Genomic DNA, 17414 nt, shown 5'->3' with positions numbered 1-17414 from the left:
AAGAGGTGGATCTGCAGAAACCTGGCTTAGAACTTTCTATCGATCCAGCGCTAATAAAAATGACCAGGCCCTATCTCCTACATTTGGATGAGAAATTAGATTTCTGCTAAATGAGAGTAGCAAGATGGCATGGGACCAGCGACGACCAGCTGTTTAGCCAATTGCTTTTCAGCGCTTTTTGGTAAATGCTGGACGGAGAACGAGGTTGGGAAAGTAATTGAAGCACATAAGTCAGCATCCTTCTGTTTTATCATAACATAACGGGTGACAACTCGGATCATTTCAGCGAATATGAGATGTAATGGGCAATACAGAGAAGACGCAGGAGAGATTGAGTTATAGATCTTAATAAATGTTTGTAGGCCTAGTTAATTACGGTTCAATATCTCCCACTCAGGACCGTAGGACACGCCATAACTTAACAGCAAAGTCCATTTGAGCCTATTCCAAGTTACTCTGCTGACGCCTCTGTGGCAATAAAAAATAAAAAAAAGAGGCAACGCCATACTGTAATTACAAATGTATTCCCAATTCAGAGAAAATAAACCATTACTCGTCTTTTCTTCGCCCCTTGTCTTACAGAGAGCAGTTGTCGGGTGTAATCCAAACTTAAAATAAATATTGGCCTTTGAGACCGGCAAGGCATTCATTTCTTCAGGAAGGTGTTAATAAATGAACTCTGTATTTTTTTTCCTTGTTTCTAGGGAAAAGCGAGAAAACCTAGGGCCTCTGAAAATGTGTTAATGGCTATAATTAATCAAAGATATAATTTTATTGCCATCAATTAAAAAAAGAGACCATGGGGTTTTTTTTTCCACTATTCCATTTTGAATTCTACCCCAGCGAGTGGTCCTTATTCCATAATATACCCGATTTTGTAAACTAGTTTATTTCGTAACCTAAAGTTCTACATTTTCTTATCCCCTGAAACCATATTGTATTGCACATTTTCTGTATTAATTAGTGCTCCGGTAAGTTGTTACCATAGCAACATGTACAGTAGAAACAAAATATAATGTATATATTCTGCAACAAACGTCTAATTAATATTTCACAGTGTAATTATAAGCTTATGTGGCAGGCAAAGTTACTTATATAAATTATAATCAGTGTTATTTATTTAGGAAAATTGCAGACGTAAGAACAGGGAGACACCTCTTGTAGAAAAGTAATTCTCTTACTGTATTAGCTAGGACTGAATTAAAGCCATGGGTGAATAAATGGACAGCGATAACGTAAAGCATATTGCTACATACTAGGAAGAAGAAAAAAAGAATTGTCAACGAGACCTGCCAAAAGTTTAAAATGCTGTATGGTAATTGGGTTTTATAAGTGACAGGAGTTTCCTTCATTAAAGTAAGTCCAGGTTTCTGCAGCTACAGTACCAAAGGTGGCCAGCAGAGGGTGAGGTATGGCCATTTTATCCCAGTGACTATTTTATAACTGTGGATTGTACACTATTCTTGGGTATTGATTATGTGCACTGTCAAAGTGATATATGTTTGAGATTCAAAATTTAGGGGTTTATTTACTAAAGGCGACTCTTCAAAGCAACCAATTATCTGCGTTTTTTGCACACAGAATTGAAAACAGCCATACTATTAAGTGCAAAACCAGGTGTGGTTTGCAGTTAATAGTATTGTTATTTTAAATACTGCAGGAAAATCTGCAGCGTTGATAAACCACCTTAAGTAAATAAACCCTAAAGGTGCATACACACACACAACGATTTTTTGAATGATTATCGAAAACGATATAGTTTATCGTTCAATCGTTGAAAAAAATCGTTCACTTTCTGAGCTAAAACGATGAATGGTTATCGTTCATGCGCCTTCACGTTTGTAGTTTGTAGTTCAGTCAGACTGACCAACTGAACGATTTGCATTAAGGGAACATCGTTTGTAGTTCAAAAAAATCGTTCATTACACTTTAAAAAATCTGACAGATAATCTGACAGAAAATCGTTCATAAAATCGTTGGTAACAAAATCGTTGTGTGTTTATGCACCCTTAGAGGGGTACTCAATATGAAACGTAAACTTCGCTGTCGAAGTTTACGTTTCATATCGAAGTTTTTACCTGCGTTAAAGTATCGGACGCGCGCCCGCTTATCCCCGTATTCAATATGAAATTAACGAAAACGGGAGACTCCGAAGTTGGATTTGCGTAAAGTTACGAATTTTTCCTTAAAAAAATTGTAGGACCCCCCTAAAGTTGTAAAAACATTGGGGATCACTATGGGTACCCCCATTTTAGCCTGTAATTGAAAGTCGGGGATTTAAATAGCCGCAGCAGGTGTTTTTTCCCGACATTGAAGAAGTGATGCAGAAGAGCACTTAGGTTATTTTTTTCGTTTTTTTAAGTGGTCCCATCAAATTTGGGGTACATGAAAATGGGTACTAGCATATTTTAATGTCCCTAAAGTAAGTTTTTAAAAATTCTGCAATTGTGCACCTGCCGCTATAAATCTATTCTAGAATACACCTGCCTCATACTTGCAGAATAGCCCTGAACCTATTTCCCTATTGTTTAACAATTTTTTTTTTTTTGCAACCCAATTTTTAAATACATTTTTTGGGGTGTCCCTATTTTTTTTAAAACTTTTTTTGACACAGTTCTTTTTTAAATGTCATTCCCAAGGGTGCAGGCTCTTTTTTTTAAGCCTGCACCCCTAAACCCCAATTCTGCACTTTTTTTCGACACCTATTCAATGGTGAAAAGTTATCCCCGTTTTTTATCAAAGACTTTTCGAACCTGCGATAAGTCTTTGAAATTGAATACGGTGTAAAAGTCAAACCTGCGATAATGACGTCAAAAGTGCGATATTAACGCAAAAACGATGTTTTAGCTCCCATATTGAATACCCCTATTAGTGTTAAATCTTAACTTAAATTTTCCACAACTGTTCCACAACATAATCTCCTTGTTCATTATGTGAGCCTAATAAAAAAATTATTTTGTTATTTGCATCTTCGTCTAATTTCCTTTCCCATGGCTACTTTATTAGGTGTGCTTAAGTATTTTTAGCAACTACCACCAACACTGTGAAGTCACAACCTCCTGTCATAAACCAGGCACATTTACGTCTGTTCTGTCCAGAAGAAAAGCAAATCCACTGGCTATACAGAACCAGATGCATCTTGGTTATCCCATCAATACAACACCTCCACATACCTGTCCCACACCACATACCTATCCCACATCACTTACGCCTCCACATACCTGTCCCACATCACTTACACCTCCACATACCTGTCCCACATCATTTACACCTCCACATACCTGTCCCACATCATTTACACCTCACCATACCTGTCCTACATCATTTACACCTCCACATATCTGTCCTACATCATTTACACCTCCACATACTTGTCCCACATCATTTACACCTCCACATACCTGTCCCACATCACTTACACCTCCACATACCTGTTCCACATAATTTACACCTCCACATACCTGTCCCACATCATTTACACCTCCACATACCTGTCCCATATCATTTACACCTCCACATACCTATCCTACAACATTTACACCTCCACATACCTGTCCTACATCAGTTACACCTCCACATACCTGCTCCACATAATTTACACCTCCACATACCTGTCCCACATCATTTACACCTCCACATACCTGTCCCACATCATTTACACCTCCACATACCTGTCCCACATCAATTACACCTCCACATACCTGTCCCATATCATTTACACCTCATACCTGTCCCATATCATTTACACCTCCACATACCTGTCTCACATCATTTACACCTCCACATACCTGTCCCACATAATTTACATCTCCACCTACCTGTCCCACATCATTTACACCTCCATCTACCTGTCGTACATCATTTACACCACCACATACCTGTCCCACATAATTTACACCTCCACATACCTGTTTCACATCATTTACACCTCCACATACCAGTCCCACATAATTTACACCACCACATACCTATCCTACATTATTTACACCTCCACATAACTGTCCTACATTATTTACACCTCCACATACCTGTCCTACATCATTTACACCTCCACATACCTGTCCCACATCATTTCCACCTCCACATACCTGTCCTACATAATTTACACCACCACATACCTGTCCTACATTATTTACACCGCCACATACCTGTCCCCCATCATTTACACCTCCACATAACTGTCCCACATCATTTACACCTCCACATACCTGTCCCACATCACTTACACCTCCACATAAATGTCCCACATCATTTATACCTCCACATACCTGTCCCACATCACTTACACCTCCACATAAATGTCCCACATCATTTACACCTCCACATACCTGCTCTGCACATTATATTGTATATCTCCCCACCTGCAGTGCAGCGTAGTTTCACCAAGGTGATCAGTTACTTGCTCTTTTTTGTTAGCTGTGCTCCCAACTCAGAATTAGCCCCACTGTGACATATTTGCTTTGGCATGATGTAATGATATAGTGACAGATGGACGCACACAAGCGCACGACATACCTGAGACAGAAAGGAAGTCATCGACAGATGTGATGTCATCTACAGCCTCAGTAAGAACTCGGACCTGCTTCTCCCATTGATCCTTGAACACGTCCATGTTATCTTGAGCCACTTTACTCTGTGGCCTGGCAGCCAGCGTTAGTGCGGCATTGATCACCTGGATTGAATGAAGGTTATCAACGTTGATGTAAATTGCTTTTCATTGAACTTAAAGTGGACCAATAACCAGGGAGCATAGACCTTTATTACAAAGGTTACAGTTTTGTAATATATAAGAAGCAAATTAGCATCAGACATGTCACCAGTTTATCATATTGTGACATTCATAAATGAACTTTTCACACCTCGTTACAACAGCAACATTGGAAAATCAGACATTTTGTATGCAGTACCAGTACTGCCCACTTGGGGGAATCTAACTGCACATTGTCAATGTCATTCAGTCATTCATCAGTTTTAGAGGCATACTGTATGTATCCAAGCTTGATGTGAGATAAAATTGTGAGATATAGATCACCAACCAATCAGCTCCTACCACTTTTTAAACACAGCCTGCAAAATGTAAGTTAGAAGCTGATTAGTTGGTCATATATATCTCACAAATTTATCTCACATCAAGTTATGATACATATGCCCCTTAATCTCCTGTAATAAATACATCATTAAATAAATGACAGAATGCGATCCCTTTCTCATGCTGTGCTCCAGGACCAGCCCGTTCCGCACCAGGCTAAATAATGTTTATTTTAATAAACACATCTTGAAACCCCAATTTATTAGACGGCAAAATCTTCATGTCCGGAAGTAGTCAAAAAAGGTAATCTTCACCCGCAATGAAATGAACGTTACAGCTTGTGAGGAGCCACGCCACTGACAGACACTGAAGTGAGCTGGACAAACCTTTACTGCTCGGCCAATCACAAGCATGTTTCCCACACAGACTATTTATGTTTGGCTGAGTGGTGAAAAGGAGTGCTGCCAGTCAGAGCAATGACAAGGGGTGACGCTCATGTGAAGGTGCCCATTACCAGAGCGGGATCCGTACAACAGTGTGAAGTTGTTGCTTATAGGCTATAATGGCCAACGCCATCATAAAACGGTGTTACCTATTGGGAGTCTTGCTGATAGCTACTGTAGATGAATTTAGCAATATTCCAGCCCCCGTAGACTCTTGCGGAGGATGTTGGAGAAATCTGCTGCAGTACCCCATTAATATATCAGGGGGAAATTTAAAAAAATATGCAAAATTCTCCAGAAATGGCTGTTTCAGAGAACTTCATGAAAACTGTGTTAATAAGTAGGCCCCATAGAGAGATAGGCCCAACCTCCAAAGCACTGGTGCTGATTATATACTGTACGGCAGGGTTAACACTTATTTATTTATATATATATTAGAAAGACTTTAACATTCATTGGAATGGGATATCCAGCACATGTGCATAACGGTTGCTTCAATATGACATCTGGTGGTAGAGATAGGTACTGCATGTTAGAAAAAGAAAAAAGTTAATTAAGACTTAACTTTTTAGAAGCCTCACCAAAGCAATGTATTGTGTATTTATAAGACATAATGGCGCTTTGCATGAGTAGTGTGAAGTACCTGACGCCAATTACACACTTGTTACATTTGCGGGTGTTCTAAAATATGTTATGCGCCTCTCAGCGCACACATGCATTCGGCAAGGAGAAGGGTATGATTAAAACGCAAGAAGAAGTGCTAGGGGGATTGATATAGACAATGGAGGTAGGGTACCAGTGAAGTGAAGATAATGATGCCTGCTAAAGATGTTCAGCGTATAAGTATTAGGCGCACCGAAGGACTTGTTAAAGGAGAGCGCCTGCGCTGTCTCCAGTTAATGCCGGGGCCACTTAGTGATGGAGTCCTCTCACTACGGGACCTCCGTCCCCAATGCGCTTCTTGCATGTGCTCCTTTCTCTGTTCTCCATAGAAGAAGGACATGACCCTGAGAGTCTCCACAGAAATGTGGCCCTCATATACAGGAGAGACCCTTTCTTATTCCACTGTATGACCACCGCTGTATACAAGTGGAAGCGTTCTCCTCTGCACCCCTCTTTGTGTCTGTACAGGTGTGTGCTTCCCTTTATCTGCACCCCTCTTTGTGTCTGTACAGGTGTGCGGTTCCGTTTATCTGCACCACTCTTTGTGTCTGTACAGGTGTGCACTTCCCTTTATCTGCAACACTCTTTCTTTATGTACAAGTGTCTGCTTCCCTTTATCTGCACCTCTCTTTGTGTCTGTACAGATGTGTGCTTCCCTTTATCTGCACCACTCTTTGTGTCTGTACGGGTGTGCGCTTCCCTTTATCTGCACCACTCTTTGTGTCTGTACGGGTGTGCGCTTCCCTTTATCTGCACCTCTCTTTGTGTCTGTACAGATGTGTGCTTCCCTTTATCTGCACCACTCTTTGTGTCTGTACAGATGTGTGCTTCCCTTTATCTGCACCACTCTGTGTGTCTGTACAGGTGTGCGCTTCCCTTTATCTGCACCACTCTTTCTTTAAGTACAGGTGTGTGCTTCCCTTTATCTGCACCACTCTATGTTTATGTACAGGTGTGTCCTCCCCATTATCTGCACCACCCTTTGTGTCTGTACAGGTGTGCGCTTCCCTTTATCTGCACCACTCTTTCTTTAAGTACAGGTGTGTGCTTCCCTTTATCTGCACCACTCTATGTTTATGTACAGGTGTGTCCTCCCCTTTATCTGCACCACCCTTTGTGTCTGTACAGGTGTGCGCTTCCCGTTATCTGCACCTCTCTTTGTGTCTGTACAGGTGTGTGCTTCCCTTTATCTGCACCACTCTTTGTGTCTGTACGGGTGTGCGCTTCCCTTTATCTGCACCCCTCTTTGTGTCTGTAAAGGTGTGCGCTTCCCGTTATCTGCACCCCTCTTTGTGTCTGTACAGGTGTGCGCTTCCCGTTACCTGCACCACTCTTTCTGTCTGTACAGGTGTGCGCTTCCCTTTATCTGCACCCCTCTTTGTATCTGTACAGGTGTGCGCTTCCCGTTATCTACACCACTCTTTGTTTATGTACAGGTGTGTGCTTCCCTTTATCTGCACCACTCTTTGTGTCTGTACAGGTGTGCACTTCCCTTTATCTGCACCACTCTTTGTTTAAGTACAGGTGTGTGCTTCCCTTTATCTGCACCACTCTTTGTTTATGTACAGGTGTGTGCTCCCCTTTATCTGCACCACCCTTTGTGTCTGTACAGGTGTGCGCTTCCCGTTATCTGCACCTCTCTTTGTGTCTGTACAGGTGTGTGCTTCCCTTTATCTGCACCACTCTTTGTGTCTGTACGGGTGTGCGCTTCCCTTTATCTGCACCCCTCTTTGTGTCTGTAAAGGTGTGCGCTTCCCGTTATCTGCACCCCTCTTTGTGTCTGTACAGGTGTGCGCTTCCCGTTACCTGCACCACTCTTTCTGTCTGTACAGGTGTGCGCTTCCCTTTATCTGCACCCCTCTTTGTGTCTGTACAGGTGTGCGCTTCCCGTTATCTACACCACTCTTTGTTTATGTACAGGTGTGTGCTTCCCTTTATCTGCACCACTCTTTGTGTCTGTACAGGTGTGCACTTCCCTTTATCTGCACCACTCTTTGTTTAAGTACAGGTGTGTGCTTCCCTTTATCTGCACCACTCTTTGTTTATGTACAGGTGTGTGCTCCCCTTTATCTGCACCACCCTTTGTGTCTGTACAGGTGTGTGCTCCCCTTTATCTGCACCACCCTTTGTGTCTGTACAGGTGTGCGCTTCCCTTTATCTGCACCCCTCTTTGTGTCTGTACAGGTGTGCGCTTCCCGTTATCTGCACCACTCTTTGTGTCTGTACAGGTCTGTGCTTCCCTTTATCTGCACCACTCTTTGTGTCTGTACAGGTGTGTGCTTCCCTTTATCTGCACCACTCTTTGTGTCTGTACAGGTGTGCGCTTCCCTTTATCTGCACCACTCTTTGTTTACGTACAGGTGTGCGCTTCCCTTTATCTGCACCACTCTTTGTATCTGTACAGGTGTGCGCTTCCCTTTATCTGCACCACTCTTTGTATCTGTACAGGTGTGCGCTTCCCTTTATCTGCACCACTCTTTGTGTCTGTACAGGTGTGTGCTTCCCTTTATCTGCACCACTCTTTGTTTATGTACAGGTGTGTGCTCCCCTTTATCTGCACCACCCTTTGTGTCTGTACAGGTGTGCGCTTCCCTTTATCTGCACCCCTCTTTGTGTCTTTACAGGTGTGCGCTTCCCTTTATCTGCACCCCTCTTTGTGTCTGTACAGGTGTGCCCTTCCCGTTATCTGCACCACTCTTTGTGTCTGTACGGGTGTGCGCTTCCCTTTATCTGCACCACTCTTTGTGTCTGTACAGGTGTGTGCTTCCCTTTATCTGCACCACTCTTTGTGTCTGTACAGGTGTGCGCTTCCCTTTATCTGCACCACTCTTTGTGTCTGTACAGGTGTCTGCTTCCCTTTATCTGCACCACTCTTTGTGTCTGTACAGGTGTCTGCTTCCCTTTATCTGCATCTCTCTTTGTGTCTGTACAGGTGTGCGCTTCCCTTTATCTGCACCCCTCTTTGTGTCTTTACAGGTGTGCGCTTCCCGTTATCTGCACCCCTCTTTGTGTCTGTACAGGTGTGCCCTTCCCGTTATCTGCACCACTCTTTGTGTTTGTACGGGTGTGCGCTTCCCTTTATCTGCACCACTCTTTGTGTCTGTACAGGTGTGCGCTTCCCTTTATCTGCACCACTCTTTGTTTATGTACAGGTGTCTGCTTCCCTTTATCTACACCTCTCTTTGTGTCTGTACAGGTGTGTGCTTCCCTTTATCTGCACCACTCTTTGTGTCTGTACAGGTGTGTGCTTCCCTTTATCTGCACCACTCTTTGTGTCTGTACGGGTGTGCGCTTCCCTTTATCTGCACCACTCTTTGTTTAAGTACAGGTGTGTGCTTCCCTTTATCTGCACCACTCTTTGTGTCTGTACAGATGTGTGCTTCCCTTTATCTGCACCACTCTTTGTGTCTGTACAGATGTGTGCTTCCCTTTATCTGCACCACTCTGTGTGTCTGTACAGGTGTGCGCTTCCCTTTATCTGCACCACTCTTTCTTTAAGTACAGGTGTGTGCTTCCCTTTATCTGCACCACTCTATGTTTATGTACAGGTGTGTCCTCCCCATTATCTGCACCACCCTTTGTGTCTGTACAGGTGTGCGCTTCCCTTTATCTGCACCACTCTTTCTTTAAGTACAGGTGTGTGCTTCCCTTTATCTGCACCACTCTATGTTTATGTACAGGTGTGTCCTCCCCTTTATCTGCACCACCCTTTGTGTCTGTACAGGTGTGCGCTTCCCGTTATCTGCACCTCTCTTTGTGTCTGTACAGGTGTGTGCTTCCCTTTATCTGCACCACTCTTTGTGTCTGTACGGGTGTGCGCTTCCCTTTATCTGCACCCCTCTTTGTGTCTGTAAAGGTGTGCGCTTCCCGTTATCTGCACCCCTCTTTGTGTCTGTACAGGTGTGCGCTTCCCGTTACCTGCACCACTCTTTCTGTCTGTACAGGTGTGCGCTTCCCTTTATCTGCACCCCTCTTTGTATCTGTACAGGTGTGCGCTTCCCGTTATCTACACCACTCTTTGTTTATGTACAGGTGTGTGCTTCCCTTTATCTGCACCACTCTTTGTGTCTGTACAGGTGTGCACTTCCCTTTATCTGCACCACTCTTTGTTTAAGTACAGGTGTGTGCTTCCCTTTATCTGCACCACTCTTTGTTTATGTACAGGTGTGTGCTCCCCTTTATCTGCACCACCCTTTGTGTCTGTACAGGTGTGCGCTTCCCGTTATCTGCACCTCTCTTTGTGTCTGTACAGGTGTGTGCTTCCCTTTATCTGCACCACTCTTTGTGTCTGTACGGGTGTGCGCTTCCCTTTATCTGCACCCCTCTTTGTGTCTGTAAAGGTGTGCGCTTCCCGTTATCTGCACCCCTCTTTGTGTCTGTACAGGTGTGCGCTTCCCGTTACCTGCACCACTCTTTCTGTCTGTACAGGTGTGCGCTTCCCTTTATCTGCACCCCTCTTTGTGTCTGTACAGGTGTGCGCTTCCCGTTATCTACACCACTCTTTGTTTATGTACAGGTGTGTGCTTCCCTTTATCTGCACCACTCTTTGTGTCTGTACAGGTGTGCACTTCCCTTTATCTGCACCACTCTTTGTTTAAGTACAGGTGTGTGCTTCCCTTTATCTGCACCACTCTTTGTTTATGTACAGGTGTGTGCTCCCCTTTATCTGCACCACCCTTTGTGTCTGTACAGGTGTGTGCTCCCCTTTATCTGCACCACCCTTTGTGTCTGTACAGGTGTGCGCTTCCCTTTATCTGCACCCCTCTTTGTGTCTGTACAGGTGTGCGCTTCCCGTTATCTGCACCACTCTTTGTGTCTGTACAGGTCTGTGCTTCCCTTTATCTGCACCACTCTTTGTGTCTGTACAGGTGTGTGCTTCCCTTTATCTGCACCACTCTTTGTGTCTGTACAGGTGTGCGCTTCCCTTTATCTGCACCACTCTTTGTTTACGTACAGGTGTGCGCTTCCCTTTATCTGCACCACTCTTTGTATCTGTACAGGTGTGCGCTTCCCTTTATCTGCACCACTCTTTGTATCTGTACAGGTGTGCGCTTCCCTTTATCTGCACCACTCTTTGTGTCTGTACAGGTGTGTGCTTCCCTTTATCTGCACCACTCTTTGTTTATGTACAGGTGTGTGCTCCCCTTTATCTGCACCACCCTTTGTGTCTGTACAGGTGTGCGCTTCCCTTTATCTGCACCCCTCTTTGTGTCTTTACAGGTGTGCGCTTCCCTTTATCTGCACCCCTCTTTGTGTCTGTACAGGTGTGCCCTTCCCGTTATCTGCACCACTCTTTGTGTCTGTACGGGTGTGCGCTTCCCTTTATCTGCACCACTCTTTGTGTCTGTACAGGTGTGTGCTTCCCTTTATCTGCACCACTCTTTGTGTCTGTACAGGTGTGCGCTTCCCTTTATCTGCACCACTCTTTGTGTCTGTACAGGTGTCTGCTTCCCTTTATCTGCACCACTCTTTGTGTCTGTACAGGTGTCTGCTTCCCTTTATCTGCATCTCTCTTTGTGTCTGTACAGGTGTGCGCTTCCCTTTATCTGCACCCCTCTTTGTGTCTTTACAGGTGTGCGCTTCCCGTTATCTGCACCCCTCTTTGTGTCTGTACAGGTGTGCCCTTCCCGTTATCTGCACCACTCTTTGTGTTTGTACGGGTGTGCGCTTCCCTTTATCTGCACCACTCTTTGTGTCTGTACAGGTGTGCGCTTCCCTTTATCTGCACCACTCTTTGTTTATGTACAGGTGTCTGCTTCCCTTTATCTACACCTCTCTTTGTGTCTGTACAGGTGTGTGCTTCCCTTTATCTGCACCACTCTTTGTGTCTGTACAGGTGTGTGCTTCCCTTTATCTGCACCACTCTTTGTGTCTGTACAGGTGTGCACTTCCCTTTATCTGCACCACTCTTTGTTTAAGTACAGGTGTGTGCTTCCCTTTATCTGCACCACTCTTTGTGTCTGTACAGGTGTGCACTTCCCTTTATCTGCACCACTCTTTGTGTCTGTACAGGTGTGCGCTTCCCTTTATCTGCACCCCTCTTTGTGTTTGTACAGGTGTGCGCTTCCCTTTATCTGCACCACTTTTTGTGTCTGTACAGGTGTGTGCTTCCCTTTATCTACACCACTCTTTGTGTCTGTACAGGTGTGTGCTTCCCTTTATCTGCACCACTCTTTGTGTCTGTACAGGTGTGCGCTTCCATTTATCTGCACCACTCTTTGTGTCTGTACAGGTGTACGCTTCCCTTTATCTGCACCCCTCTTTGTGATTGTACAGATGTGCGCTTCCCTTTATCTGCACCACTCTTTGTGTCTGTACAGGTGTGTGCTTCCCTTTATCTGCACCACTCTTTGTGTCTGTACAGGTGTGCGCTTCCATTTATCTGCACCACTCTTTGTGTCTGTACAGGTGTGCGCTTCCCTTTATCTTCACCCCTCTTTGTGTCTGAACAGGTGTGTGCTTCTATTTATCTGCACCCCTCTTTGTGTTTGTACAGGTGTGCGCTTCCCTTTATCTGCACCACTCTTTGTGTCTGTACAGGTGTGCACTTCCCTTTATCTGCACCACTCTTTGTGTCTGTACAGGTGTGTGCTTCCCTTTATCTACACCACTCTTTGTGTCTGTACAGGTGTGTGCTTCCCTTTATCTGCACCACTCTTTGTGTCTGAACAGGTGTGTGCTTCTATTTATCTGCACCCTTCTTTGTGTTTGTACAGGTGTGCGCTTCCCTTTATCTGCACCACTCTTTGTGTCTGTACAGGTGTGTGCTTCCCTTTATCTGTACACCACCTGCGTTAACACCACCTGTCTGGATCTGTTGTATTTATATGCCCGCATTGTGTACCTGCATTAACCCTGTGTCATCCTGCACCCTGTTCTGCTTGGTTAATAAACCTAAGACCTGGATTAAGTTGATCATTGTGTAGACTGACACCTATATGAATCAGACCTATGGAATCTGCCAATAGATGCAGCCCCTCTCCTTTACAGGTTGACGGAAAAACACATTTTGGGGAGTATTCATAGAGCAGTGAAAAGTCCTGTTTAGCTGAAAACAGGAATTTCACTGCTTTTGGTGATTCAAACAGCGGGTTACCATGGAGAAGGGTATTCCTCCTCTTCTTACCGCACCCGACGCTTCGCTGCTGCCTCGTAGACGCCCAGCAATGGCCCCCACTCACCTGCTCTCCATGGTTGCCGTCCCGTGCTCCTCCTGGGTCCTCCGCTCCCTCCTCCTCCTAATCTTCTTCCGGGTGCAGGGAGGAGGAGGAGGAGCCCGGGGCTTCCTGCACAGGTCACCAGCAGGAAGCTCCCGAGGGTCGGAGGGGGTGGGGCCGACGGAGACCCACTCACCCGGCGTCGGCTGCTTCACAAAGGGCAGCTCTTATCGCAAGAGCTGTCCTTTGCGATACTAATCTCATATGTTAGTACATATGCGATTAGTACATATGCGGTGACTGGCGGAATGGTCCCCGCCACCTTAGTACATCCCGGCCTATATATCTCATTGATATGATGCGATATATAGTGATATTTTTCGTTAGCCATATGAATAGACCCCTCTACTTCAGAACATCTGTTCTGTCATCTTTTTATTCATTGAATGTCAAACCTGGTGACAAATCTACGAACCCATGTATCCGTCACCTTGAAACTGCCCCAACTGATTCAAGAGGTATTATTTGGGTCTTAGGGCTCTACTTATTAACATTATTTTGACTAAAATAAAGTGAAAAAGGGTGTTTTCACACCCTTTTCACATTATTTTAGTATCACCTATAGTTATTTCAGGGCAATTGGAGTAGAATTCATAAAATTCTACTCCAACCCCTAAGTATCACTTATTTTTAGTAAAGCAGATCGCATTTCCCATAATTCTAATGGGAAATGTGATACGACCAAAGTTACTAAAAATAAATTGTAAAAAAATACCGGGGGAAGCCCTGTGATAATAACGCCACCTGGAGGTGGCGTTATCCAGGGTCTCCCCCGGTTACCGGGCTCCCACTCTGCTCTAACGGGCAGAGCAGATTCGGGAGCCGGCCCCAGTAATCAGCTGTGTGGTCTAAACAGACCGCAAGCTGATACACTGCAAAAAAAATAACAAAAATAGTAAACAAAAAATTCACTTATCTGACTCCAGGCACTGGTGGTCAGGGCTCCCGTGATGACTCCCCTCCGGTCAGCTGGTCTCCCATGCAGCACTGGGGCCTGGTCATCAAGTGATCGGGTCCCAATGCAGTATGGGATATCAGCATACTTGCCGACAATCAGCTCCAGCCTTCCGGGAGGGAGCTGATTGTCGGCTAACAACGGGGGGGCGGTCATTGGGGGCGGAGCAGGGGGCGCGCCAGCCAGAAGGTGGTAAATTGGGGGTGGAGCCGGGGGCAGAGCCGCACGATCGCGTCATCGTGGCTCCGCCCCTCTTCACAATGCCGTTATTTTCGGCAGTGTGAAGCAGGGGGCGGGGCCACGATGATGCGATTCAGCGCGAATCGTGTCACCGGCTTCCCCGCTGCAGGGGTTTCTAACCTTTTTAGGGGGGGGAACGGGAGAGTCGGAGGCTTCCGGGAGGCTTGCCTGCCTTTCCGGGGGGCTGGGAGCGGCACCCGAAAATCGGGAGGCTCCCGGCCAAATCGGGAGGGTAGGCAAGCCTGGATATCAGCTGACCGGAGCACCGATGACTGCGGGGGCGGGGCTTAGTGTCGGGGGCAGGGCTTAGCGCCAGGGGGCAGCAGCGGTAGCCGGTCGGCGCATGCTTGGGGCACTAGTCACGGTATTGTTTTGCGAAAATATCGTAACTAGTGTGCGGAGGGGATTCGCAGGGACAGAGCTTTCTCGCAAGCTCTGTCCCTGCAAGGGATTTGTAGTAAATCCCTGTGATATTACCTGAATTCGCAATGTGAATTCAGTCGGTAATATCACACTACAATCTGCACTACAAATGCGAATTGTAGTAAATAGAGCCCTTAGTGATTTCACTAATTCAACAAGCAAACATACAAAATGGCTGCCTCCTCGGTGTGTGCAGGTCACAAATAAATGTTATGCAGGGCCGGATTACTAATGGGCCGGGTGGAGCTCCAGCTCCAGGCCAACCATTAAAATAGGCCCAACGCAGTGCAGACAGGAAAAAAAAATCCCTGTGAACACTGTCTGCACTGCTTTGAATCCGACAACACTGCATTGCAGTGATGGAGGATTCGAAGTCTGGTCCATTCACCCCCCTCCGCGCATCGGCAGTCCGAAGCTCCGTCACTGACTGTCCAATTTCTCTCCCTGGCCCTGCAGTCTGAGGCTCCGCCCCCATGATGCGCGAAGCTCCGCCCCCATGCCGCCCAAAGCTCCGCCCCCCAGGTCGTACTAGCTTCCCTGGCCATGTGAAATTGGCTCCGGTTCCCTGGGTCATCTGAAGCCCAGCCGTTTCACCCAAGGGGCCACTACTCCCCTCCTCCCTGCGCAATGAAATTAAACTATAAGGTTAGCCTTTTGAGCAGAGTGCAGAGGCTGAGCTGCTGTGAGAAGAAGCCAGCATGCATAACCAGCGTTCCTTCCCACAGGTCAGTGTCATGTATGGCATCTATTAAGTGTGTGTATGTACTGTGTGTATGTATGTATGTGTATGTATATATGTGTATATATACACAAATGTGTGTATTTGTATGTATATATATATATATATATATATACTGTGTGTATATATGTGTGTGTATATATATATATATATATTAGGGATGTGCAGGCTCGGATAGGTTCGAGTTTGCACGTGGAGTTCGGATTTTTTCCTCCAAAAAAACGGAACTCAGAAAGAGGCAAAACGTCATCTTACATGGACGAACATCATCATTCCTGGACTTTTGTCCAGGAATGATGATGTTCGTCCATGTAAGATGACGTTTTGCCTCGTTCTGAGTTCCGTTTTTTTGGAGGGAAAAATCCGAACTCCACGTGCAAACTCGAACCTATCCGAGCCTGCACATCCCTAATATATATATATATATATATACATGTTTTTGTATATGTGTGTATATGTATATGTTTTTGTATATGTGTGCACATGTATGTATATATATATATATATGTTTTTGTATATGTGTGGATATATATATATAGATAGATAGATCAGTTGTTGAACCTGGCACTCCCATACTCGCAGTGGTGTATCTATAATGAATGCAGTGTGTGCGGTGCGGGGCCCCCGGGTCCAGGGGGGCCCCGCACCGCACACACTGCACCCATGTTTTTTTTAAACTTACCTGTCCGAGGTCCCGCGTCGGGGGTCACTGCTGCTCAGAACACCGGAAAAATGGCTGCCCCGCCCCTTTTCCGGCGTTCTGCGCATTTGTAGTAGACTCCGGGCACACTCTAGTGCCCGGAGTCGACTAATGCTCCAGTGGCTAGCCAGCCGCGTCAGTCGGCGGCCAGCCACCAGGGAGAGAGGAGGGGGGCCCCACACGAGGAGTGCACATGGGCCCCCTCCTCTCTTAAAACGCCCCTGCATGCTCGTAAATAGAATTTGCACCAGTGTCCTCCTTAATTGCCAACTTCTGCAACAGGTTGGCATCCACACAATTATGCCAATAAATGCGACCCTGATGGTGATTATGCACCACACAGGACATCCAATTGCTTTCAAAATACAATAACTCTTTACTTAAGCTGGGTACACACTGATAGATATAGCCCCCATTCCACTGAACAGGCGATATATCCATAGTGCATCACCGTGTGTGTACAGCAGATATGTCTGTGAACGACATGGTTCACAGACATATCCGATCTGCTGTGCAGCTGTCAAGGCCGGGTCATCGGGCAGATGATTGGCAAGTGTGTATACACTTAAAAATCGACAGATAGGTCGCGGGTCAGTCCAACGTCAACCTAGTGTGTACCGGGATTTAGGTTCTTTCATGATTAAAGAACCTAAGTAAAGAATTCTGAAACATTGAAAGCATCTTGGGGGTCTTGTGTGATCCACAATCGCAGTCAGAGTGTCGCCTTCACTGGTATTGGATACGGTCATTATACCGACAGTCGGGATTCCGGTGCTTACAATGCCAGCGCTGGAATCATGACACCTGTCAGAATCCTGGTCCCGGCCTCCTGACTGCCGGCATTCTGACTGTAAGTACTGGGCTTAGGGTTAAGCATTAGGGGGAGGGTTGGATACTAAGTAGAGAGGGTTAGGTTTACGGGTGCAGAGGGGAGAGGTTAGGATTAGGCACTAGGGGGGAGGGTCAGGATACTGACCAGCAAGTGTTGTTATCCTAACCCTGGCG

The 17414-nt window shown here is 45.6% G+C and overlaps 1 protein-coding gene across 1 annotated transcript in view; it reads right to left on the bottom strand.

Annotated features, from left to right (window-relative positions):
* Positions 1 to 17414, bottom strand: part of CTNNA2 (catenin alpha 2) — a 937723-nt gene that overhangs the window by 233585 nt on the left and 686724 nt on the right. The window contains exon 5 of the mRNA XM_088442722.1: positions 4516 to 4672. Within this exon, the coding sequence (XP_088298848.1) occupies positions 4516 to 4672 (157 nt within the window). The remainder of the gene's footprint in view (positions 1 to 4515; positions 4673 to 17414) is intronic.

Source organism: Taudactylus pleione, unplaced genomic scaffold (assembly GCF_031769625.1).
Source record: "Taudactylus pleione unplaced genomic scaffold, aTauple2 ptg000316l, whole genome shotgun sequence".
NCBI classification, from domain to species: domain Eukaryota; kingdom Metazoa; phylum Chordata; class Amphibia; order Anura; family Myobatrachidae; genus Taudactylus; species Taudactylus pleione.
The sequence above is the reverse complement of the archived record's forward strand: the minus strand, read 5'-3'. Positions and strand labels throughout refer to the sequence as shown.